Raw genomic sequence first — 27,188 nt, 5'->3', positions numbered from 1 at the left:
TATGCGAAAAATACCAGGAGCATGCTAGGACCCTTGAATAAAAGTCGTCTTGCCGTTACGTGGTTTTCCAAGTGTGGCTTACAAGATGCAGCCTGGAGGCAGCCAGACAAAAAAACATAGGGCGAGACCCTGCCACGGAAGGCAAGCCACAGCCTAGCCAGCAGGCCTGGTTACCTTTCAGCCCTTTGAAACAAAAATCTCATACCCAAAACTGGCCGGTTGCTCTTCCCTTGAATGCCGTTTGGGCTTTTGTAACTAGAGAATTCCCTCGGGGGGGGGGGGGGGGGGGAGGGGGAGGTGTCTCCTTCCCACTCTCATTTTTTATATCATTGTTCATTGTGAGATTCTGCCACCCGGCCCGGGCCCAAAACGTCAGATGTGGTCGAAATACCTTCTAAATGGGCTTAACTGCTTACATCCACAGCCAACCTAGCGACATCTTCTTGGAGGACTTGCATTTTCCTGATGTGCAAACCTAATATCATTTTGATGAGATTTCCTGATGGGGATGAAATGCCTGCCTGCCAAGAGGTCTCAAGTGTTCGAAAGTGCCCAAGGGAATATGTTTTAAAAACAGGCAATAGGATTTCCAGTCAAAACAAATCCAATGAGACTGATGGAAATTAAAGCCCTTGGGGGTCCGTTCCACTGAGGCGCCCCTGAATTACAGGGCCCCAGATCATGACAGGTACAGAGCCCGCGGGCTCCAGCCAGAAATCACTCTCATATCGCAGACAGAACGCGAAGCCTCGGCTAAGACGGTGTAACTCACGGTAGAGTTACACAGATTCGTACACATTCTGTCCACAAACATTTGCTGGCTGGCTCTCCCCGCCCCCCAGGCAGTGCTACGGGCGCTGGGTAGGGCTGAACCAGACAAAGCCCTGCCATCTTGGCCTGTAGGGGAGAGACGGTCAACAAGTAACCAAATAACTAAGCACAATCCTTTCAAGGAGCAACGAATGCGGGGGAGTTAAGAAATGAACGCTGCTGCTTCTGACCACAGAGGGTTCAATTAGGGGAGGAAGAAGTCTAGGTAAGTACTTGAAGACAGGTGGCCTGCGGGGGGAGGGGCGAGTATACGCGTGTGAGCTTCTGTGTCTTTTGGATACGGGCAATAAACTGGGCGGACAAGAAACGGAGACAAGAACGAACCAGGCATACACAGAGCCTTCTAGAGCGTTTCCCTATGTATTTGGGGGAACACGTTCCCCAGGATAAGAACAGATGTCAGGTGAATAAAAGTGCCACAGCCAGATGACTGGGGAAGCAGTCAGCTGGTATTAAGTAGATATCAGGGGCTCAGGATGGGGAGCAGAAGCCAGGGGCAGTGAGTGGGCACGCTGCTGGCGAAGTCTGAATGGGAGGGGGAGCGGGCCACAGAGAGAAAGGCTAATAAGCACTAGGTATCTGAAGGCGATGTGCCAAGTTGCAAACCTGGGAAGCGAGAAGAATGGTGGGAACAGTGTCAGGACTGAGGAAACTGAGGAGAGGGGAAGGGACGGAGTACCGGGGCCGGTGACACGTTTGGGGACCTACCACGCAATGCTGCACCGTGGATATGTTTGAGATACAGCTAAACGTCCCAGCTTAAGGGATTCTTGGAGACCAATAAGAGAGAAAACTAAAATCCCCCCCACCAACTGTAGAACGTCTGCATCCAAAAGGGTCTTGGACACGTGGCTTTTGTAAATAAGAGCGCCCTCCCCCCACCAAAACATCCACAAAGTTGTTGTTGGAGGCCCCTCAGCAACCTTCAAGACAAGGGTTTCCAACCTCCCCAGTGCAGCTCATTCCATTGAGGGCAGCTCTGGGCACAAGGAAGGCTTCTCACTACAAAGCTGCGGTCCCTCTTTTCTACGCTGAGGTTAAGGGACAAGCCTAGTCCTCTCTGTCCCTGCTCGCTTCTGTACACCTTTGTCTCGGGCCAACGTTCATACCTAAAGCTGAAGAGCCTGGTACTTACACAATATCATTTTTCCCCACAGGTAAATGTTTTCTTTTCTCAGACTGAGGTACGCAGGACACGTCCTCAGGGGGTCAGCAGCTCCGTTTTTTATTTTCTTTTGGTGATATACTAGAATATCCTGCAAATCTCAACCCGGGCCATCGGACGGCCACCATATAACTAAGTACACACTGGATTTCAATCTTATAACCAACTATGCACTGGATTTCAGTGCTTGCTTTTGCATTCGTGTTTACCAACACACCATCTTTGCCAAAATATATCACTTTCATTGTCACAGGCTAACGAGAAGAGAACATTAAGTGGGCTTCGGGGTGATTCCTAAAGTGTGGTGCTCGGTAGGGCAGCAGCGTGACCTGGAAATATTAGATCTGCAAATTCTTGGGCTCCACCGCAGACTCATGGGATCAGAAACTTTGCGTGGCGGGGGGGGGGGGGGTGGGGGGGGGAACTCCGCAATGTGGGTTTTCCCAAGCCTGCCAGGTGCTTTGGATGCGCCGTCAGGTCTGAAAGCCCCTGGAAGGTGAAAATGGTGGGAGAATTGGGTGATCACACAACCATGCGCTGACCAGCTCAGAGCCTGTGCCCGGCAAGAATTACACCCAGAACGCGTCCAGCAGTTCAGTCCCCACAAAGCAGCAGCCACAGCAGCTAACTAATGCTGCTGGCTTTAATATTTTGCGATTCTTTTAGCCTTGGTTATACTTAACTTTGTAAATCAGTTTTTGGGTCTTATTTGTACACAGCCATAAATGAAAAGAATTTAATTTCACATTCATGTACATTAAGCACAATTTAAATAAAAACAACTTGAGTCAACACCACCGGGGGTTACCAAGAATGTCCTTCCTTGAAAAGAAGAGTATATAACACTCAAGTGTAAAGACCACTGCCCTATGATCTTTTGTTATTTCCCTTTATCTTTAGGGGACACAGAGTTTCCTATCACAGGAAGACACTATGGTAATGGAGGGGAATCCAACTGAAGGAGTTGGGTGAATGTAGTAAGCAGTATGAAGCCAGAGAAGCAACTCTAAAACCTTTATGAAAGTTTCTTTGAGGAGTCTTTGAGACCTCTCCTTGCCACCAACAGGCTTCAAAAGACGACATCCCGGGCACTGCCTTTCTCCAGTATCTGGCCGGGACCACGGATAAAGGTAAGCGCTTGTTTTAAAGACAGTGCTGGTGCACCTGCTCAGAGTAGTCCCACCAGAACCGAGCAAGTGGTTTTGATAATAACTGACTAGGTTACGAAACTGGCTGCAGGATTTCATTTTGCTTGGCGAAGGTTCTCATCAACAAAAACAGTCACAAGTCCTTAAAGAGGACCCCGCTCTCTCATCCAGGGTCTCTCGTCTACAAAACGTGGGTGACAACAGTACCTACCTCTCAGGTTGTATGAGGGGCAAATGAACGAAGCCACAGAAAGTACTGGATGCTGGGCCGGGCAGATTCAGTACCTGATAAATGTGATCTGTTGTTTCATCACAAAACTTTTAAAAATAACACATACGGAGCTACAATTATATTTGCGTCCCGTTCCCAAATAATGATGAAATCTACATTAAGAGGCATCCAGTCCCAGGAGATTTGGTAAAGGAAACCAGATTGAGCATTTTCATTCCTCTCCCCCAGAGTTTTCATACATGTTTAATATCGGGATAAAGAGAAATCTCATCCCTTTGACATTTCGGAAGTATGTGAGAATACCAAGGGAAAAATGTGGAATGCAGTTTATAAACCTCTGTAATCCCGTAGAATTAGTAGGAGTCTTCAGACATGTTCAGAATTTCCTGACGTGTCTTTTGAAATATGGTCCAGGGCTTTCTAGCCTCTCCATGGTACACACGGAGCCCCCAAGCATCACAAATGGTTTTAAAGAAAGAGAAGGATGACGGACTGGAATGAAGGACGCAACAAACAGACACACTCTGGGTTTTTCCAAACAGAATGAAGCAAGGCTGAGTCATCACTGGGTGACAGAAAACCCAAAGGTAGTGGCCAGTGTGGAGTCAAAAGAGCAAAATAAAGTGAATGAAGAACAACTAGAAGATGAGGAGATAGGACCCCATGAAATACAAATGGGGAATTTGGGGGATTAAGTCAGGAGCCCAATGGTGGTCCTCATATTCAGTCGGATAATGAAACACTCCCTGGAGGAAAAGCTGGATTGTCACCTATCATCCAAGGGAGGAAAGACAGAGTCACACCTTCCTGGAGAAGTCGGTCGGCACCTTTAACAAGACACAAGGGACAAAGCAATTGACAGAGCTGGGCTGGCCCGTGGGGGGTCTGGCTGCTGTTCATGCAGGGCTGCTGGGCAGGACCCTCGGGAACTGCCCAGGGTAGGGCAGAGTGAAGCCGAGAGAATCTTCAGCTGACACGCCTTGCTTCTGTGTGGTTCTTCAGAAAAGGAGCTGCCTCCGAAAAATTAAAAATAACTCTCTGGCCAGGGGCACCTGGGTGGCTCGGTCAGCTAAGCATCCGGCTCTTGATTTCCGCTCAGGTCATGATCTCAAAGGTCATGGGATGGAGCCCACATCGGGCTCCACAGGTGTCAGCGGAACCTGCTTAGAGTTCTCTCTCCCTCTCTCTCTGCCTCTCCCCTGCTCATGTGCACGCTCTCTCTCTCCTTCTCTCTAAGTAGGGAAATAAACTTTAAAAAAATGTTGTTTAGCTTTAAAAAAGAATGACTCTCTGCCTAAAAGCAACATCTTCCCATTCTTCCAGTATCAACTTTCAATACAACTTCCAATTTAAAGTCTTAAAAATAGAGTGGGAACAGATCCGTCCATTGGAAAATGTCAAACGTCGTGCCTGCTCCATTAAATGGTCTGTGTTCTACAAGAAATTACCTTCTTGTGGATGTTAAGACTTTTGCTTCTTTTTCCTTTCCTCTTTCCTCTCTTCTATTTTATAAACCTTTTTTTTTTAATGTTTTTGATTTTATTTTTGACAGAGGCAAGTGCGGGAGGGGCAGAGACAGGAAGACAGAGGTTCTGAAGCAGGCTCTGTGCTGACAGCAGTGAGCCCAACATGCGGTTTGAACTCATGAACGTCAATATCACGACATGAACTGAAGCTGATGCCCACGTGACTAAGCCACCCAGGCGCCCCTCCCCTCTTCTACTTTAAATGCACAGACTAGCTACCAAATATATATATTTTACAACTGAGTTTACAACTGAAAAATCTCAAAGGCTAAAGGAGATTTCTCCGTTAAGTCAAAAGCCCTAGGCTACCTAAAAGAAGCCATAGGTCTCCTGTTTCCAAATCCTTCCCCTGCCATTTTGAGGGGGTATACATGGAGAGAAAACGCTAACTTCCGTATTTGACCACTGGGGCTGTAGCTGGTGGAATCTGGTTTACTCTATTTACAAAATAGAGTCGAAGGGCTGATTGCCTAGGTCTATATGGGGATAGTAGGGCTCAAAACAAGATGGCTGCTCTCAGCCAACTTGTCTACCCAAAGGGACAGCACGTGGGAGAGATTTTTTTTCCCACTAAGTGAAAAGAGATTCGGTGAGACCGGGACAGTGGTTCTGGGTGTGCTGTGCACGACCTCCACAAGACACCAGGACTTCACACAAATGCTTCATCCGCCCCAGACACCCCCGGGAGAGGAAAGAGGAGCTTTGGTTGAAACAATCTGGCATCTCCAATGCTTTGGGGATCGGACTCTCAGTTTTCACTTTCCTTACTCTTAGAGATTCACCAAAGTTCTCCAAAGAGCACTGGCATATTCTGAAAATAAAGTCAATTTTTAATCTTTTTATTTAAAAAGTACATCTGCGTTAGTTTTGCTTTTTTTTTTTTAACTGGCCCATATGTCACTCTGAGGACAAGTCAGTTAACCATGAAAGGTTCACTACCACAGAACGCACATTTTTGGTTTTGCGTCTGAAATCTCAAAGTTCACTTGGAGATTGAGATATTCCTGTCATCTCGATTAAAGGTAAGAAGCAGACGATTTGAAAGATATTCACGTACGAAAATGAAGACCATCGAAAATAATGGAAGGGCCCTAAGACAGGGTGCACCGTTTTGCACTGACACTGTTAGTTTCTGATTCACTAGAGGAGGAGGGTCCTGGGGGCCCCATTTGTCAGAAGAGCTTTCCTTCCCCCGGTTTCCTTGAGTCACAAGTTGGTTTTCTTCCCAAGACAGTCCCAGAAGTCTTGGAGAACGGCCTCATCCATCTGTCAAGGTCCAAACCTCTAGAGAGAGAAAAGTTTGTTTTTGATTTTGGAAGCGAGCTTTTCATTCTGTTGTTTCACAGCGATAAAAAAGGGATGTTCTACAATAACAGCGTCTGACCCAGAAAGAAAATTGGTCCCATCTTCACTCTTTCTTAAACAGCCTTTTAAATTCTCTTTGGGTTTTCCGTTTCCAATTCTGCCAGCGAAGTCACTGAGCACCGAACAGAAACCTAACTAGTATCTCAGACACAACACCCCAAAGCAGTGGAGAATTTCTCTCTTAAGGAAGGCTCTGAAGCTTTTCACTTTCTCCAAGATCAAGAATGACAGCAATCAGGTTTTCACACCTTCCAGCCTCTGCATATACTATTCCCTCTGCCTGGAAAGCTTCCTCTCCTCTCCTCCACCTGGCAAACTCCGCCTCATGTCTCAGAAGCAGATCCAACCCTCCTCGGATGCCTTCTTGAACTGACCCAGCTCTGCAGCCCTATGTGTTCTCTGCGCTGTGCCTCCTGACACGTCGTATTTGTTTACAGGTAAGTCGGTGTCTCAGTCAGCTCAGGCCGCCGTGACAAAATACCACAGACGAGGTGGCTCAGCCAACAGACATTCATCTTCTCGCAGTTCTAGAGCCTGGAGTCTGAGACCAAGGTGCCGGCACGTCCGGGGTGTGGAGTGCTCTCTTCCCAGGTTTTCTTGTTTTGTCCTCACCGTCCGAGAGCAAGCAAGCTCTCTGGAGTCTCTCCTTATGAGGACACTTAGCCCGTTATGGGGACGCTGCCCTCGTGACCTCTCAAAGGCTCCACTTCCACCACACTGGGGAATTAGGGCTTCAACATATGGAATTGGAGGGGATACACTCCAGTCCGTAGCAGTAGCTAAGTGTGTTGAATTGCAAAAAACAAAACACAACACAACAAAAAAACCAAAAAACCAAAGCCCACAAATTCCTTGCCACTCCCCCATCACAGGGTGGAACCTTCTCTTTCTCCTCCTGCTTCTGGGTTGGCCACGCAGCCAGCTTTGCCCGCTGAAAGGTTAGTAAATGTGACACAGAGGCTTCTTGAAAAGTGCTTACGCACGAGGGCTTGCCTCTCTTACTCCTGGGGACTCCTTCCACCATCGAGGGTGCAACATTCTGCGTCTCTTTGTGGTGTTCTTTGTTTCTGGTTTTCATGCAGCCAGGAACATATTACCTACAAGTAACAGCAGTGATTGAGAATTTGGATTTACAATCAAACCATGCGGTGCTCTCTGCCGGGTGGCTGATGGGGGCTGACACTCTGTTGGGCAAGGGATGACCAAGAATGCGGTTAGTCGACCTGAGGTGTCTGTTGGCGAACCTGATTCAGAAAAGAGATTCTTTCACACTTACTGGGAAGGAGAATGGCTCTTGGGATCTGGAGCGGTGAGTTTTGTACTCTTCAGTTTACCTTGGAGCTTGCCTGAGATTTCAGAGCTTAAGCAACAGAAATTGATTTTCTCACAGTTCTGGAAGCTCGAAGTCCAAGAGGAGAGTGTCAGCAAGGTTGGTTCTTTCTGAGGGCCGTGAGGGCAGACCCACTCCATGCTGCTTCCAAGAGCTTCCCTCGGCAATCCGGCGTTCCTCGGCCCGTAGATGCATCACTATGATCTCTGCCTTCAGCCTCACACGGCGCTCTCCCTGTGTCTCTGTCTGCAAATCCCACCCCCCCCCCATTATAAACATGTCTGTCATACTGAATTTTATGACCCCGTTTTCACTTGATTACCTCCATAAAGACCTTCTCTTCAAATAACGTCACATTCTGAGACACTGGGGTTAGGACTCCAGCATATCTTTTGGGAAGGGAACACAATTCAATCCATGGCATTTGGTTACCCACCCGCTTACAATTTTCCAGCGGTCTCTCACCACCTTTACGGAAAAACCCAAACTCTTTCCCACACTTCCCCACCCCACAACCTTCTCACATCCTGTTCCCTGTGTCCAGGGCCTTCCTCCCTTAACACTCCTTCTTCCCAGAGTTCAGCCGTTCTCATCCTGAGGATTTGGCTTTGAGGTTTTCTCGGCTAGAGGCCGCCCCCATCCCATTCGATACCTCCCACCCACCTCTCCACAGCAGTCACCACACCCAGCTTATAGCTTTTATAAAAACTGTCTGCCCCACTAGAATGTAAACCCCACAATAAGCAGCACAACAAAATAGAAGCAAAAGCAGGAGTCGGGTGGCAATTTAAGGCAAACTCTAGAGTCAAACCACCTTGATCAAATCCTGGCTCTACACCTAGTGGCAGTGCTACCTGGGCAAGTGCCTAAGACTCTTAGTGCTTCAGTTTCCTCATCCATAAAGTGGGATAACAGAACATTCCCTCGGAAGGTTGTTAGGCATGTGAGACGAGTTAATACTTGTGAGGCCCTTAGAACACTGCCTGTCACTCAACTGGAGGTACGCGAACATGAATAATAATCTTTGCAGGAACAGGGACCGACCAAGGCCCTTCGACTCACCCCTGTGCACTCAGAATCCGGCACAGTGCCTGCCTCAACAAATATTTGCCAAACGAACACATTTCTGGTAAGCTCTGTGTTGCTCACGTGACTTTTTTGTTTTCTAAGCTTTATCAGCAGCTTCTAAAGGGGCCTAATTTACGCCATCCCTGTGAACCAGACTTGCGTCATGTGGCCTCATCCCCTAGAGAATGTCCCAGGTCGGCTAGCCCAGACTTGCTCTGGGGAAACCTGGTTGATAAGAATAAAACAAGGCCCTTCATGGCTAAACAAGGGTGAGAATCTCCACCCCAGCTCCCCACCGCGGGGCACCGGAACACGGACTCGTGAGCTCGCAGCTGCTAGTCTATGTAGGGACCCCACGTCAGGCTCCAGAGCTATGCCACAACCCACTGAAAGACCAACATCTCTGCGGGGAGTGTTCCTAGTTATCAAAGACTTTCCCATACGTCACTCTGTGGCACCAGGACTAAGAATGAGGCCTGATCAGAGCTTTTCAGGAGACCTTAAGCTACACATCACCTTCTTGCGGCGGGGGGAGGCAACTAAGCAGAGGTTAGCAAAGAAATGTCCAGCTGCTCCAGACAGCCCCCCCAGAAGCCAGGGTAGAGGAGGGAAGGGAGTGTTTTGGGTCAAGAGAGACACAAAACAGGTGGCAGCAGACCAGGTCCCTTGACTCCAATCATGGGGCCCCGAGACTGAGAAACAGAGCACCCGTGACCATTACATGCGGACTCCTTTCCCAAGTCAAGGGACTTGGCAGGTGGGGCGGGCACAGGGTCTGAGCTTACACCTGACCTCACACGGTGCTGCCTTTTGCCGCCATGCTTTTCAGTCTCCCTTGGATTTCCCCAGACGGGAGAAATGATTTACTCCCAACCTATGGTCCGCACGAGGGGACGAGAGGTCCCGTGCAGATGATGCAGGCCCAGGAGCTCCCCTCCAGCTCTGACGGCCCACCAGGCTCCCTCCTTCTACCAACACTTCTAGACCGTGAGGAGCCACCGGCTTCGCCAGTCATGGAGTGGAAAGGTCCCCCTTTGTAGGCTGAGCCTCGTCGCCATGACAACTCGTGATGACGCTTCTCCTTCAGTCCCCGGGAGAGCAGGACACCAGGCTGTAAACTGTCACCTGCTCTCCAACCGCCGACTTCTCTTCCCCTGTGGTCATGATGCCTCCCACCCCCTCCAGTTACATGACGCCTCGGAACCTCCTGGTCTTTCAGGCTCCCTATTCTGCACAGCCTTTATCGTGCGGGTACACAAACCATCCCTTGCGTAGCTCTCCGTTTAGCAAAAGTGAGTTCCCTACCTATTGAGGAGAGAAGGTGATTATAGACTCACACATGTATATTCATCCACTAATAAATATTTACCGAGGGCAGATTATGTGCCAGACATGTGTGAAAATTCTTAAGCATTGAAAAGGACCAAGCACGGATTCCATCTTGAGTGTGGACTCTGATTCATTGGCAGTGCGTCCTGACAGCCGTGTCGAGAAGGATTCTGAGGCCCTTTATTCTGGGCACAGAATAAAGAGTCTGTGAATTTGCGATGCCGGCCAAACGACCCGGCCGGCCAAACGACCCGGCCAAACGACCTCGAAGAGAAAGCTTCTCTGCCAGGGTTTCCTGCCACCATTCCCATCCCCCTGACAGCCCCTGCCCGGCCCCCTGCAGGGGGTCATCAGCACACACAGAGCATGCTCTCCGTCTACAGCCCTGCCCACACCTCCTCTTGAGAGGTCAGGAAAGTAACCGGGGGCTCAGGCTTCTGTGCAAGGAGCCCCGAGTGCAAAGTCCACCCCACCACTTACACATGCACCGCCAGGCCTCTCTCCCATCTGGGTCAAATGACCTCTGAGCACTTGGTCTGCCCAGGAATGGAAGCGGACTCCCCAGTGCCTTGTGGCCAGCTGTGCCCAGAGCCCAGGGGATCCTGTGGTCCTCAGAATCTCATGCTGGGCTCTGGTTCCCCTCACCTCCAACTGGAGCCTCCTGACCTCCCTTGACTTCCAGAACCTTGTACTGGGTCACATTCCTCTGTTTGCTTCCTCTGCCAACTATAGCCCCTGACCCCATAGCTTCTGTTCTCCAGGGTGAAATGCCTATCCCTCCCTCCCTTACCCGCCGCCTTCCTTTCCTTCCTTTCTCTGGCCGGGCTCCGTGCCATCGGCCTACAGTGCAGGGGGTCCTGGGAGGTGAGCTGTGACTGCAGGGCGAGCACCAGGGAAGCAGGGAGCAGGAAACCGACGAGACACCAGAGGCTCAAGGCCAGCCTGCAAGAGGCGGGGGGGGGGGGGGGGGGTCTGCCCAGGGGAAGTGGCATCCCAGAAAAGGAGAGGGAAAGAAAACGAGGACAGGACCAGAAAGAATTCCTGGCTAAAAGAACAGTGCACACAAGGGACAGGAAACAGCTGGATGGCGGGGGGGGGGGGGGGGGGGGGGGGGGCGGGGAAAGAGAGAGAGAGAGAGAGAGAGAGAGAGAGAGAGAGAGAGACAGAGAGAGAGAGAGTACAGCTTCCAATGAGGCAATGGGGCCATGTTCAGGATTCAGTACTTTGAGACCCTAAAGTCCTCGGTTCAAATCTCAGCTCCACTACTTAGTAACCCTATGACCCTAAGAAATGTTATTAATCTCTCTTGTGATAAGCTTCCTCTTCCGTAAAATGGGGATAAGAGAGAGTAACAGTTTCACTGGGTTAGCATGAAAATGAAATGGCACGGTGCCTGCCGTGTGCCAGGCATGTAGCAAACGTTAGCTCGTTTCCAATCTGGACAAGGGAAGTGTAGTGAGGGTGGAGAGAAGTAGGAGGTGTCCAGAAATGTACTGGATCAACACACCCTTGCTTCGATTAGCCCCTCTCACCTCCAGCTTCCCTCTTACTTGGGAGCCCACTCTGTTTACAGCCCAGCTCCTCTTGATAAGGAATTTAGTCCCCACCGCAGACTCCAGCACCCGGCACGGTTCCCTGCACCATTCATGCATGATGACGAGAGGCTTGCTTGGCATGAGGGCGCCAAGACACCTGGATTCAGAAACCAGAGCCCCTGTAGCAATTTGTCCCTTCAAGGTTGACTGACTTTGCCTCGGTGGCCCACACCGGGTGAGACGCTGGGGAAGCCGACCAATAAGGTCCCCATCTCCGTTCAGTGTCCTTCCCGATCGGGGAGACAGACAATAAAATGATAGGCTGTGATGGGTGAGAGGGATTTGGGACTTGAAAGGGCGAGGACACAGAGTCGTGGGGGGCCTCCCGACAGGGAACCCGAGATGGTCTCTGCAGTGGTGGCACTGGATCAAAACGGTCACATGGGAACAGACGGGCCATTTGAAGAGCCGGGAAATGATATTCCAGGCAAAGGAAACGGCAAGTGCAAAGCCCAGAGGTGGGAAAGATGAAACAGAGGCCAGCATCCCTCAAGAACCGTGAGCAGAGGGTAGGGTAGGAGGTGGAGAGGCAGGAGCGTGGGCCAGGCAGGGGCTGTTTTCTTCTGGTGCTGATGGAAAGCTAAGGGGCGATTTTAAGCAGGGGAAGGATGCGAGTGACTCATAAAACCAGATCGTGAGTTCTGTGAGTTCAGGACTTGGTTTTCTTGTCTCCCCAGCAACAGAACGAATTTTGGTAAAAGCCTCTCTGGTGGTCTATGGAGAACAGACCAGAAGGAACCAGAGCGGGAAAGCTGCCCCCCGCCCCAAAAATCACCAAGTATCTATCCGAGAGCCTGGAATAGAACACGTCCTCATCAAATACGCAAAGGTTATTTTATAAGAAAGGGAGAGTAAAGACGACCAAAGAGAGCATCCCCTTTTATAAGCACCATAACTCACATGGACCAGACATCGATTTTGGGGCCATATTTCTTCCTGGCAAGAAGTTCGGGGGCGGCATAGGCTGGACTGCCACACTGCGTGCTGAACGGGTCCGAGTGGCCCAGGATCCCAGCACAGTTGCTCAAACCAAAGTCTGCAAAGAGAGGAAGACAAAACCAGCTCCGAATGAGAAAACCGTGAAAAAGAAGAAAAAAAAAAAAAAAAAACAAACCCAAAAAACCAACAAAAAAACCAGGGGGCAGCAGGAAAGGAAATATTCTCTCAGGCTAACACATCATTTAGCATCCCCGAAGGAAAACCAGCAGGGGCAGACCCTCATCGCCGGATATGGGTCTCAAGACTGGAAACCGTTTCTATCAGGCCTCACTATAAAATCCAGCTAGAGCTGAAAGTATGTTGAACCAAAACATATTTTCATCAAACCTTGGAAATGAGTCATCCAGGAAAAAGAAAGGCTTCGCTTTCTAGGACTGGGGCGGGAAGAGAGAACGAGCAGAGGCCTTGGAGGCAGCAATCTGGCTTCCCAGTGGCCACGTGGGGAAAAAAGCTGAAGAAAGATCCATTTTCCCTGGCTGGGGTCAGAGTCACCCCAAGTGACCTGCGATCCCACCATTTAGAGTTGACTTGTTCGGTTCAGTTTTCATTTCATGCAAGTCCCTTAAAAATGCTCCCTGTGCATGTGGCAATGTATGGGGATTTAAAGAGGGAAAAAAATACACACCCAATGATTTAGAAAACGCTAAGTGTTGGCTGGAAAACTAACGCCAGGAAGACAGCAATGAGAACTGAACTAAGCGACCTCATAGCACTGCCTTGTTCCCGGATGATTATGGCAAACAGGAAAAAAACAGAAGAGCCCGCTGCGTCCAAAGCTATGCTGTGTCCAAAGCCTTTTGTTTCGTGTTTACTTTTTTGAGCCTAAGAATATGGCAACTGACAGGTAATCAGAGCTGTCTCGGTCCTCATCTGATACCTTCCCTCAATCTTTGCTGATCCCAGAATTAAGATGATGACTTAGGGGCCCCTGGGTGGTTCTGTCGGTTGGGGATCTGACTCTCGATTTCAGCTCAGGTCTCACGGTTTATGGTTTGAGCCCCCCATTGGGCTCTGTGCTGACAGCACGGAGCCTGCCTGAGATTCTCTCGCTTCCTCTCTCTGCCCCTCCCCCCTACTCGCATTCACTCTTTCTCTGAAAATAAACTTACTAAAAAAAAAAAAAAAAAAAAAATCATGGCTTCTCTTTGAACTTCCATGTAAATATTATGGTTCTAGTTCCCCAAACAGGAGATTCTGTCCACAGGGCTCAGTGGCCAGGACTGTCTCCACGTCTCGAACAAAACCCTGTACTTTCTCAACTGGCAGGACTTCTATCTGATTTCACTACTGTGTTTTCTCCTTGACCAACGTGTCTCCACCTGCAAAGCACATGACCCCTGTAATAGCTCGGGAAAAGAGGAACACGGGACGCGGTGTGAAGTAACTGTGAGGCCATGAAGTGACTCACACCATGGGTCAAAGTGCACCACCAGAAACTCTCCCAACAGTCACTGGCTTAGGCTGTATAATGACAGAGCGTTCCCAAAGAGAACCCCGTCCCCCTGCCACCACAGGCAGAGCTCAGAAAACTCTTGAAGGCCCTGGGCTTGAAGATGAAGACCCAGAATCTACCCAGGGATGGATGTGGACACCTTTAACTCTTCCTTTGTTTGTGTGTTTTATGATTCCATCTTTTTATCTCATAACTTCCCTTTGCTACCTACCTCCGCCCGGCCCCCATTTCCTTCCCCCCGCCCAGCCCAGCCCACACCAGTAGGTCCCCCCATAACCTGCCCAAGAAGGCCCCTTCCAGAGCCACAGGACTCTTGGCTTCCCAGCATAGGAGACCTCTGTACAAGAGGATCTGAGAGCCCCTATTCTCATACCTCACCCTGTAGTATCACCGACATGGGAAAAAAAGGGGGGGGGGGGGTTTAAGAGGAAAATTCATAGCGTGCTTGAAATTGGACAGTGGCTTAAATGCTCTGGGTTTGCAAATCAACCTAAAGGAATTTTAATAAAACAACAAATGCGTAAAGAGCACCATGGAATAAAGATTGTATTGTTCAGGGCAACATTTTAAGGGACGTTTCATAAACAGTCATGTGAGAAGGCCCAATCTCCTAGGAGTCCCATAAAATCTATCTCTAGATTTCTGACATGAAATCAAAAGACTCCGTGTCTAATCTCAATGGGGTTCCGCTAACAGCAAAGGACCTGCCTCATTCAGGTCACTGAAGCCTCCACTGCGGTCTGTAAAGAATTGCTTGATCCCAAGAGGGCAGGGCGAAGATAGAGAGCAGGTCACCACCCCCCCCCCCACCCTTTGCTCCCAGGCAAGCTCGAGAACACAGTGTCTTGCCGGGTCTGAAGGAATGTTTCAAGAAGATAAATTAGCAGAGGATCTGGTGAGTGGAGGAGATAAAATCTGCATTTTTAAATGACTTAGTGTTGACCTAGCCAGAAGGGTTTCATTTAAAATACATTGCAGAGAAATAACTGGCCCTTTTCACACTCATAAGGCTAATTACTAAAATTTTACCCATATGCCTAGAATCAGAATTGAGAAACTAGAGAGAAGTCTGCCTTGCAGTATGTCACATGGGTCTGCCTCAAGTTAGATCTCACAAACATACATAAGCGAAACATCTTCAGTTTTCTGAAGGCTCCAAAATGAGTCTCACAAAACGCCCAAGTGAACGCTGCGGCGCAAAACTGTTCTCAGCTGGGGCTCTCCCATTATCACCTAAACCATCAGACATCAGACTGTTTTTGTGGAAAGAAAAAAAAAAAAAATCTTGATGAAATCAGATCTTTCTCTCAGTTAGCTCCAGTTCATTTGAAACGCAGCTGACGCAGCTTTAAGTACATTTATTTAAACCAAATTATTTCAAAGAAAGGAAACTATTAAGGGGGAAATGGAAATAACTGTAATCCATCTTTGAAAAACAACCAGGTAATTCCTTTGAAGAAAAGGTTCAAGAGCTTTCAACTTGCAAAGCGACAGTTACAGAAACATTTGATCCAAATGGCCCAAGCTGGGGGGGGGGGGGGTGGAGAGGGAAGGGGATTGGGGGGGGGGGCAAGAAAACGTATGAGACACTGGGCCTTCCTTCCCTCCAGCACCCCCCCACCCCCAGTTATTGCCTTTGTGACTGACCCATAGGGAAAAAAGGAGAAAATGTAGATATTGGTAAACACAAGGCAATGCCCAGTTGCCCTTGGGGGCGGTGGGGGAGGGTACTATAATGTCTGTTTTGATTACAAATGTGAGATAAGGCTTTTGGTTTACGCTGCTGCTCGCTGCTCACGACAGAACCAGGAGCCACATAAAAGTGCAGATAATGGGAAATCCAGTGATCAGAGCCTCCTTTCCAGCAGTTTTGGAAAACTGTGGTTTCTGACTCCCAGTTTCTGACAGAACCCACTTCAGTCCTGGCTTGGGTGCCGAATCAGCTGCCAAGCTGAGCGGTGAGGACTTGGAGGCATTTGAACAAAAGGGTCCCTGGAACCTAAAGAGCCACCAGCCCACTCTCCTCAAGGGGAACCGTGGGCTCTCATTTAGGTACATCATGTTCCTCTTACTTCTACAGGTCCACTCTAAGAGGGGTTTGTAACCGGGCCAATCTGTGAACTACTTATAAACCTATCCCACTGGGTACAGAGATTGGTTCTTCCAGAATCTTCTGAGCAAACTTCCACCCAATTAAAATTTCTGCGCTTTCCAACACTGTTCATTCCACAGTACATTTCTAGTTTTAGACATGATGAGCTAGGGCTATCGCTTGGGGAGAAAGAGAGAGCAAGCCCAGAAGGGGAGGGAGGCAAGAGGGAAGGAAAGAAGCTGTAGGTGGCAAACAGCATCACCCCCTGGTGAAAGGCATCGTGCTAGAACTACCAGCCTCAGTCTGGACGATGCGCGGTGCAAGGGAGTGATTTTAGCTTTTACTATATAATGTACATCCGGCTTTCACGTGGCCTGTTTCCTTACAATCTGCTGCTGTGAGGGCAACTCCATCTGACACCTCCACATTTTCTGAAGGCAAGTTACAGGTCAGCCTGCCAGAGAACCTAAACGATCCGCTTTCCTCCATTCCCCACCACCCCCCCACCAGGACGGGCCTTTGCTTAATGCCACAGATCCCAGAAACAAGGACCAGAAAGACATCCTACAGACATGTCAACGGCTGTCCTGTTGAATGCTTCCATATTTGGCCCTCAGGACGACTAAAATGTAAGAGCGAAACGATAAGAAAATAATTCTTTGAATTGTCCGTTTTAAAGAATATCATCTTTAAAATCTTTTGGGGGAATAAAAAAACCTGGTATCCCCTTGTTAATTTTCTAACAATCGGTATATTTGTTCGTTAACACCTATCAGTGGTGCTTAATTACCCAGCCAAGGGGTCTGGAGTCCCAGCAGCCCCTTGCCTCTTTACTGGGTTTTGGGAGCCAATTGTGAGTCCAAAGAATCTAACTGGTTATTTGAATGATAACGTTTCAGAGAGTCTAGAAATGGATTTCAGTATTTGCCAAACAAAATTCCTTCTTGGGTACAAAAGTTAAATTCACAACATTCTATTGATCCTTCTCTTTCCTCCTAATATAAAGCCTTTTTCAGGCTATTGAGATGGAAGAAATTACTTGCACTTGAGGTGGGAAAGGAAAGAAAGAGTGGAACAGATGATGGCGCTAACATCTGGGTGTAAAAATGATGCCATGAGACTTTTGCCAAGAGCAATCATACAGGCAAACAAAAACGGAATTCTTCTAACAAATGAGTCATGGAGTGAACTCACTTATGGACCCTGAATTATGAACCAATTATGACTCACTCTATCCTGGAACTTCCTTATGATTACCTTCCTTCTAAATTATCCCTCTATGGGGACTTCTCTCTGCACAACCACCAATGTACAATGGGGCTTCAATAAAGATTATAATAAAAAGGGAAGGTTAGTTGGGGTTCCCTTTGATTTCAGCACCCCAGTATTCACTGAAAAGTGAATTAAGTCATGGCTAAGCTAGGAGGAGTACTTCTGAAATAGCATTTTTCACTGTTTTAAAGAAGTTTTATGGTTAATCCAAACAAAAATAGCCCCTCTAAAAGTTCAGATCTATCTGAAGTTATGCAAAGCTGATGTCTGAATAATCCCAAGAACACATAACCAACAAATACTTACTTGTAGCTGTGAAATTCATCTTATGGTCACATTACAGTATATCTACCTTCCTAATTACGTTCATTATTAAAAGCAATTTTCATTTTCAAAACCATTATTGAATATTGGAGGTAAAGGAGATGATCGAGAGTATTATCTGGGATTAGAAATAAACTATGGATATTTTTTTTTTTTAACGTTTTATTTATTTTTGAGACAGGGAGAGACAGAGCATGAACGGGGGAGGGTCAGAGAGAGAGGGAGACACAGAATCTGAAACAGGCTCCAGGTTCTGAGCAGTAAGCACAGAGCCCGACGCGGGGCTCGAACTCACGAACAGTGAGATTGTGACCTGAGCCGAAGTCGGACGCTTAACCGACTGAGCCACCCAGGCGCCCCTATGGATACTTTTCAAAGTCAATAATCCAGCAATAAATGAGAATTGACAACACAACACTTAAAGAATAGTCTTGCCATGGGGCTCAGTTGGTTAAGCGTCCGACTTCGGCTCAGGTCATGATCTCGCGGTCCGTGGGTTCAAGCCCCACATCGGGCTCTGTGCTGACAGCTCAGAGCCTGGAGCCTGCTTCCGATTCTGTGTCTCCCTCTCTCTCTGCCCCTCCCCTGTTCATGCTCTCTCTCTGTCTCAAAAATAAATAAATGTTAAAAAAAAAAAATAGTCTTGTCTTAAAAAAAAAAAAAAATTCGTACATGGATGACTGGACTGGGTGGCTCAGTCGGCCGAGCATCCGACTCTTAATTTCAGCTCAGGTCATTATCTCATGGTTCGTGGGGTTCAAGCCCTGTGTCGAACTCTGTGCTGTGTCAGCACAGAGCCTGCTTAGAATTCTCTCTCCCTCTCTCTCTGCCCCTACCCCACTCATGCTCGCTCTCTCTCTCTCTCTCTCTCTTTAAAAGTAAATAAATAAACTGAAAAAAAGATTTTTTTAAAGTCATACCAATCAGCTTGATATTATTGTCTTCATCCAGTAGCAAATTTTCTATCTTCAAGTCCCTGAAATAAACAAAACCACAGCATATTTCAGATAGACGTTTGAAATAGTGGAATAACATTTTGCTTCTGAAGGCAAACAAACCGTTTAGAGCCGCTCTGAACCAACCCAAAACGCTCTCTGCCAAAACTCACACAAGCGGTAAGTAAATATTTATAAACATGATATAATTAATTGCCGCAGGCCGAAGAAGCCAAAGGGTTTCAGAAAAGCAGAGAGCACTGAGGGCAGAACACATCATGAGAAGTTTCCGGAAGAAGTGGGATCAAAGCTGAAACTTGGAATTTAAATAGACGGGGTTGGAAGAGAGTGGAAGGCATCATTCAAGACAGGCGCTGCCTGAGCAGAAATACACATCTGGCCACATGTTTGTGAGACAGTGAGTAACACCAGCCCGGGGAAGGAACAGATTTGGGGAAGGTGCTAAATAAATAAATAAATAAATACTGTGGGGCACCTGAGTGGCTCAGTTGGTTGAGCACCTGACTTCAGCTCAGGTCGTGATCTCGCGGTTTGTGAGTTCGAGCCCCGCGTCGGGCTCTGTGCTGACAGCTCAGAGCCTGGAGCCCGCTTCGGATTCTGTGTCTCCCTCTCTCTGCCCCTTCCCTGCTCATGCTCAGTGTCTCTCTGTCTCTCAATAATAAATAAACATTAAAAATAATTTTTTTTAAATGTTGAAAGCTGACATCATTTATCTGTCCTACAAACTCCATGCTTGGAGCCCCAGTGTCATCCACAAATTGGCAGGTAAGAATAATCTATTTAAGCAGGCAGGTATTGCGGTGGGCAGAAAAATGGACTCCAAAGATGTCAGGGTCCTAATCCCTTATACTATGCTTGAGTAAATGTTAACTGTTACATGCCCAAAGGGAATTAAGTCTGCAAATGGAATGAAGATTGTTAACGGACCAGTGGGTGACTGTGATCATTGACACTAAGGTGGCTTGAAGAGGGGGAAGGGAGAAATGTACTCAGGGTCATGCTGAGTGAGAGGTGCCTGCGGTATCTGTGTTAGCTGACTGTAAGCTCCCAGAGGGCAGGGAACATGTCTGCCCCGCTTACCACTGTACCCCAGTGCCTTTGTACATCCCAGGTACTCAGTAAGTACGAATGAATCTACATTACCAAAGAGATCATTTTGGATTTTGGAAGAAGAAAATGGAGCAAAAGTATACATGTGGTCATCAAAACCATTGAGGCCGATGATTACAGTCCAAGCATCTTTAAGTTGTAGCCTGTCCACTCAGGCACACCTTGAGTATTAGATATGTAAGAATATTCTTTTACACACACAGACACACACACACACACACACACACACACACACACTCTATTCCACTGTTTTGAAACCCACAGCATTCTTGGTCTAGTTTATTTTTCCCACTTTTGAACAGAGGCACAGGCAAAAGAAATCCTTCTTCCTCATATCTCTACCAAAGGAATAGAATAGCAGAATCATGATAAGCAAAAATGGCAACCGATAATACTACGTCAAAGTCATGAGACAAAAGGGAGCTTTTGCTAGGGCTTTTGGTAAACGGGAAAGCAGTGTCCCATTTAACGGGGACACTTGCTCACAGCTCAGTCCCAACACCGCCAGCTCATCGTTTTCTCCAAGAGAATCTAGCAATCTGGACTTTATCCCAATTTTTAAATGTTGGCAACAAATTCACATTTAAAACAGTAACAGCCACATTGCATAGGCCAAACTTGCAGGCAAGATACCTCCGGCAAACTACCAATTTTCAACCTCAGTTGGGGAGCTGAGCCTTGAAAGGACAGGAGATTGCCCAGGGAGAGGATGAAGGGCAGGGGGGGAGGAGAATGGGGGATGGGGGTTGGGGAGAAGAACCGAGGACAACATGCTGGTGAAGGGAGGGGGGGAGGGAAAGCCCGGGACACAGTTGTCACAGGAACAATAAAGGGAAGCATTTCAAGTTGGGAGAAGAAAAGGAGTCAAGGGAGAAAAAAAGGTGAGCTCTATAAAACATCCAACGTCTTTCAAAATTGGGAGGTGGCTGGTAGTTTTAGGGCTGCATACTTGGGTGAGAAAGGGGAGGTCTGCTTTGAAACCTGCAGCTAGGGCATATGGATATCCCCCCACCCACATGCACCCACCAACGGGGGGAAGAACTGTGTCCCTTCGCTTCAATCCAGTGGAAACAATGCACAGACTATATAAAACCTATGTCAGCCTTTAAAAGGGATCATGGAGGGGCGCCTGGGCGGCTCAGTCGGTAAAGCGTCTGACTTTGGCTCAGGTCATGATCTCACAGTTCATGGGTTCAAGCTCCACGTCAGGCTCTGTGCTGACAGCTCCGAGCCTGGAGCCTGCTTCGGACTCTGCGTCTCCCTCTTTTCTGTCTCTGCCCCTCCCCCACTTGCTCTCTGTCTCTCTCTCAAAAACAAATACAGTAAAGAGATTTTTTTTAAAAACATTAAACAAATAAAATGTATCACGTATGTCCAAATACAGGGTGACCCCAAATATAAGGTAATCTCCCCCTCATTTTTCCAATGGGAAGACCCTGTTCCTCAGAAAAAGGGTTTTGGGAAAGACACATCTGTAATTTTTAAAAACGCAATGGATTTACCAAATGATCATTCTATTTATCTTTTTTTTTTTTTTAATTTTTTTTTAACGTTTATTTATTTTTGAGACAGAGAGAGACAGAGCATGAACGGGGAGGGTCAGAGAGAGAGGGAGACACAGAATGGGAAGCAGGCTCCAGGCTCTGAGCCATCAGCCCAGAGCCCGATGCAGGGCTCGAACTCACGGACCGTGAGATCGTGACCTGAGCCGAAGTCGGACGCTCAACCGACGGAGCCACCCAGGCGCCCCCATTCTATTTATCTTTAAGAGCATATAACATAATGTTAACTTTAGAAATATTGTTCCTACACCCTCACATTTCATGAAACAATTTTACTGAAACTTGTCACAGTCAGGACAGGGATGACAGAGCCTTCCTTTGGTGTTACCAGGGTCACATCACCTTGCGGTGGACTGGATGTTTGTGATAACACACTTCGTGAATACTGGCGGGTAGTCTCAGCACAAGCCATTTGAATAATAAGCACCCATTTAAAATCTCTGCAAATCAACAACTCGTTTAGAGTAGTCACAGACCCTCACAACTGTGAGGTTATGACCCTGAAAGTTATTATTAAAGCCGTGTAAAACGTCCTGGCCTGCCTTTCTATTCGTTTCCTCGGGTGACTTCTAAAGCTCCCAAAGTCCTAAGTGAGTCAAGGTTAATGGGTCTTTTCCAGCTAGTACTTTGTTGTTGAAAATTAGACACTTCCTCTTTTCTGAAGAGAAGTAGGACATGATCTAATTTGACCTTCTATTCAAGCATTTACGGTAATTCCAAAAAAAACTGCACGTACACACAAAACACTGGGCCAGCAATAGCCCAAACTGTGATCCTGTGCAAACTGATTATAAAGCAGCTGTGCTATTTAAATCTAAAGGAAGGCCACAGTTTGTTTCCAGCGAAATTAAACCTCTTTCCCTGGAAAGAATGGAAGCCACACTAAGGCACTAAAGGAGAAATTTGGTTCAGAACATACACTATGGAGAAAAACAATTGAGAGAGGTGAGGTATAAGAAAGCAACTGCCAAGAATTACAAAGCTAAGCTGGATAATTCTGGGCCCACAAAAGCCTAGTGAACAACCACAATGATGAGAAGAATGATATAAATGGAAGGCTAAAAATAAGAAAAAATGCAAAAGAGGGAAAAAATGCCCACTTTTGAAGTTGGGGAAATGTCATAAAACCAGGGGAGTAAGTATAAAATGTAATTGTTGGGCAAAGTGAGAAAAATATAATCAGTTTTCATTTCCACCCACCGCATCCGATAGTACCTACCCTTAGGATAAACGCTCAGAACAAACCTGTTACTCAGTTGTTTACCTATTTATTACCCTTCTGCCAATGTTTCTAAATGTTTCGGACTGCCTAAACCTTCCAGCACTAAAGGTGAGCTACATTAGTCTCTGTTCAGGAAAGGAGTGTACCTCATCTACCCAAATGAAAGAAACATTCCACAACTTCTGGCTTTATTGCTACCTTCTGCCTTGTCTTGAAATACATCTAGAAGGAGGGGGAGAATATTTTCCTTCTCTTCAGGAAGAAAGGCTTTAACATCATGTTTTTAAAAGTAGCTTTTGCATCGGTATTTACCCAAAAGAGTCAAAAACTTATTTATTTTATTTTATTTTACAGGAGAGGGAAAGAGAGAATCTTAAGCAGGCTCCACGCTCAATACAGAGGCCTATGTGGCACTTGATCCCACAAACCTGGGATCATGACTTGAGCTGAAGTCGGGAGTTGGGATGCTCAACCGACGGTGCCAGCCAGGTGCCCCAAGAATCCGAAACTTGTGGACAGGAATGTTCATAGGAGCTTTATTCATAATTACCAAACCCTGGAAGCAACCAAGCTGTCCACAAGGAGATGAATGGGTAAACAAACTGGGTGGTCCACCCAGACAAGGGAAAGTTAATTCAGCAATAAGAAGAAATGAGCTACCAAGTCATGAAAAGACACGGAGGAACCTAAATGCATATGATTGAGTGAAAGATGCCAATCTGAAAAGGGCTACCTACTGTGTGATTCCAACCATATGACCTGGAAAAGGCAAAAACATGGAGGCAGTAAAAAGATCCGTGGTTGCCTGAAGGAGGAAGAGAAGAAGAGGTGGCCCATAATTTTCATAGGTGGCGAAGTTATTACGATGCTGACATCGGGCATTTGTCAAAAGCCACAGAACTGCACAGGGCGGAGAGAACCCTAATGTAAACTATGGGCGTTAGCTAATAATAATGCATCAACATTGGTCCATCGATTCTAACAAATGTACTACGCTATCACAAGATATTAACCGGGAAAACCATGCAGAAGGGGGGTGGGAAGGCATGTGGGAACTCTACAGTTTCAGCACCATTTTTCTGTAACCCTAAAACTGCTCTAAAAAAAAAAATAAAATCTATTAACTCTTTAAAAGTAGCTTTTGGATAGTTTTCTCCCCTCCTAGGAGATCAGTACTAGGAATGTTACCGCTACAAGCAAGTGCCTCACTCAGGATGTTCACTTCGGGGAACCCTTACCACCTGAAATTAATTACGAGCCCCATTCGGCACAGTGGACCACTCAGACCCTCTGCCCAGCTCTTCAACAACTGACCCCAGAGACCACAAATATTCCCAGGAGACCACAAAATTGACAGACATCTTCTTGAATAATAAGAGGGATGAATCTATCCATGAGGTTTTAGCGGTAGCATATTTCACTGCATCTTTTTAAAAACAAACAAACAAAAATACTGGCAGGCCTCTGTTATCCAGAAAACCTCCCTGTGAAAAGATACTACTTACACTAGCCCTATCCCCGAGAACAAGATATTTGGCTCTGGTAAGCGTGAGATTTGCCATTTGGGAAGGAACGTTCTGACAGCGGACTGGTTCGCACTTGATGAGGGAGGCAATCCTCAATTTCACAGCAGTGTCCCTCGATCAGATTCATCACTTTATGGAGGGGAGACAGAAGTAGGAGGCTCCTCCCACAGTCTTGCAGTGTGAGCGGGTCTTCCCTGTGGCTGGCAAACTGCAAGTTCGGAGTGAACTTAAGCCTCGGAAGAGAAGAGAAGGAAAGAGAAGAGAAGGAAAGAAAGTGGTCCCTGGACGGCGGGAGCGGGCAGGGGGTGGTGAAGACAGCTTTTTCTTGGCCAAAGGGGCTTCAGAGAGGAGACAGAGAGGGGATGGGGCGTGGCCTAATACAAGGGGGCACCAGAGGATCAGGTTACCTGGACAGTGTTGGGGTGGGCGCCTGAGTCTTGAGAATTTACCAAAAGCAATTACTGTGTGTCTTGGGAACAAAGGAGGGAGCTTGGCCCAGAAAAGGCCACCAGGGGCCCAGGCACAGAGCCTTCTCTGGACACCGGGCTGTTCCAGGAGCAATGCCCAAGGGCCTCATCATCACAGAGCTCTGGAGACCTGACACCGGGTCTCAGTCTCTACTAAGCTTGGGGAAGGGGGAGACTGAGAGGGGTTGATGGGTGTTTCTCCAGAGACTGAGAGGGCCCAAGGGGAGAGCCCTAATCACCAGCCCTTTGTTCTAGTTTATTTCAAAAGCACAAGCTCCAACAGGCCGTGACTAGCAATTAAAGGTCCACCCACAGGCTACCAAGTGTGCCCCTCGCCTTCCTTCCCCCTGCACCCACCCACTCACCCAAACTCTCCTTGCATTTCTTGAACGATGGTAACCTCCAAACCTTCCAAGGTTTGGAGGCCAGCCGCCAAGAACTCCAGCCACAGCCCTCCCAGACAGAGGGGTGTGCTTTGGGGAGGGCTCTGTTGCCATAACAAACATAAGGGGTCCTGGCGCTCAGTGTGTGAGGAGAGGAGAAGCAGCCGCTGGGACCCTTCAGGGAAGGCGGCCAGGAGAGTACTAGGGAGGTGGAGAGTGGGCGTGTGTGCCTGCACAGGTGTGCCTGTGGGTGGCCATGTCTGCGTGCGCATATGTGTGTGCATGGATGATCATTGTGTATGTGGGCATGCATGTGTGTGTGTGTGCGTGTAGGCATGTGTGTGTGCACGTGAGTGGGCGTGAGGGCGTGCGTGTGGTGTTGCATGCATATGTGCATGTGTGCGTGCTCGTGTGTGCATGCTTATGTGTACGTAGGTGAGCGTGTACACGCGTGCACACGTGAGCGCACTTGCGTGCACGCACATACACCCAGAACACTGGGGAGGAAGTGAAGGAAGGGGCTCTCCGCCGACCTCCCCAAGGCCCTTTCCAGCCAGTACGGTCAAAGGTCAGGCCCCTAACAAACCTCAGGCCAAGTCACAGAGACCCCAGGTGCCACTCGGGTGGTGACATAAGATGGAAGTGAAGACATGAGTGCAAGGCGCCTCACAGTCTCGGCCCCAGACCTGGCTGATGGAGACAAGGACCGACAGGCTCTCTAACTGACTGTCCCGTGGCCCTGGGCAAGTAGTTTAAACTCCGAGCATCTAATTCTGCTTTGAAAAACGGCGTCCCAAGAGTGGCTACCTGGCAGGGCCCTTAGCAGGAGGGAAACTGAGCCCCAGTGTCTTGTGGCCACTCCCAGGCTACCTACCATTGGCAGAGATGAGGATAATAAAGGTGCTAAGACCAAGTGCCCTCCTCTGGAGGAGAGCCCAGAAAAGACTTAAAAAGGTGATTAATTGGGTGATAAGCAAACAGCACTGGGGGCCATTAGCCCTCCACGGAAAGGTCAGAGAGAAAGAGCCCAGGGGGTGGCCAGAGCAAGCTCATACAGGATCAGGTCTGGAGGAGACATTGGTGCCTGTGGAGATTGATTTTAGCAATAAGCTAAGAAGAAAGCATCCAAGGGGCGCCTGGGTGGCTCGGTCGGTTGAGCGGCCGACTTCAGCTCAGGTCACAATCTCGCGGTCCGTGAGTTTGAGCCCCGCGTCGGGCTCTGTGCTGACAGCTCAGAGCCTGGAGCCTGTTTCAGATTCTGTGTCTCCCTCTCTCTGACCTTCCCCCGTTCATGCTCTGTCTCTCACTGTCTCAAAAATAAACGTTAAAAAAAATTAAAAAAAAAAAAAAAAAGAATAAAGCATCCAAGAAAAGCACCTAACTCCCCAAGGCCATAGGCATTTTGCAGGAAACGAGTTTTTGGGGGGTTAGGTTTATCTTCAAAAGCACTGTATTAAAAGCAAATGATTTCTTAATCACTGATTTACTTACAATATGGGCATTCTGATAAAACACAAGAATAATTTGTGAAGCACGTACCTGATTTATTTATTCAAAATGAAACCTTTATTGAATTCCTCCAATGCTCCAGATATGAACTGTTTATAAAGTGAAAGAGCTACTCACTCACTAAAAAGATGATACTCTACAAATTGGGACCTAAAAATAAACAAACTGGTACTAAGTCAATGAAGAAACGCCCCCCCCCCTTTTTTTTGCCTTTTTTTTTTTTTAAGTTTATTTATTTTTGAGAGAGAGGGGGAGAGAATGAGCAGGGGAGGGCCCAAGAGAGAGGGAGAGAGTCCCCAGCAGGCTCTGCATTGAACCGACACCCAAGAGTTGGGACATTTAACCGACTGAGCCACCCAGGCGCCTGGAAACTCCTTTGATATTCTAGGGACGATATGGAATATTCCAGAATGAACTGGCTGCCAAAAAGCTTCCATCCCAGTGCTAACTCTGACACCAGCTGTAGTCATTCAACTGGCCTTCATTCATTCCACAAAGTCTTGCTGTATGCTTCCTTGCTGCATGCTGGGCTACTTGTGGCCTGTGCAGAAAACAGATACCAAACAAGAAAGCTACCGTTGAAAAGTTTGGAAAGCAAAGTAGAAATGCAGTGTGGGTCTAGGACCAGGGACCTAGCCTGGAGAGCCTCCTGGAGGAGGTGATCTTAGAACAAGGACCTGAAGAATGAGCAGGGCAGGATGAGGTACTCCATACTTACTGCATC

General features: G+C 47.8%; 1 protein-coding gene across 1 annotated transcript in view; it reads right to left on the bottom strand.

The window, feature by feature from the left end:
* Window positions 1-27,188, bottom strand: part of HUNK (hormonally up-regulated Neu-associated kinase) — a 111,579-nt gene that overhangs the window by 33,943 nt on the left and 50,448 nt on the right. The window contains exons 3-4 of the mRNA XM_047100190.1: window positions 18,650-18,705; window positions 12,490-12,625 (exon numbers count right to left, since the gene is read on the bottom strand). Of these exons, the coding sequence (XP_046956146.1) occupies window positions 12,490-12,625; window positions 18,650-18,705 (192 nt within the window). The remainder of the gene's footprint in view (window positions 1-12,489; window positions 12,626-18,649; window positions 18,706-27,188) is intronic.

This window comes from Lynx rufus, unplaced genomic scaffold (assembly GCF_022079265.1).
Source record: "Lynx rufus isolate CCGP_SWC_20201006 ecotype Redwood Valley unplaced genomic scaffold, mLynRuf1.p SCAF_5, whole genome shotgun sequence".
In the NCBI taxonomy this organism is placed as follows: domain Eukaryota; kingdom Metazoa; phylum Chordata; class Mammalia; order Carnivora; family Felidae; genus Lynx; species Lynx rufus.
The sequence above is the reverse complement of the archived record's forward strand: the minus strand, read 5'-3'. Positions and strand labels throughout refer to the sequence as shown.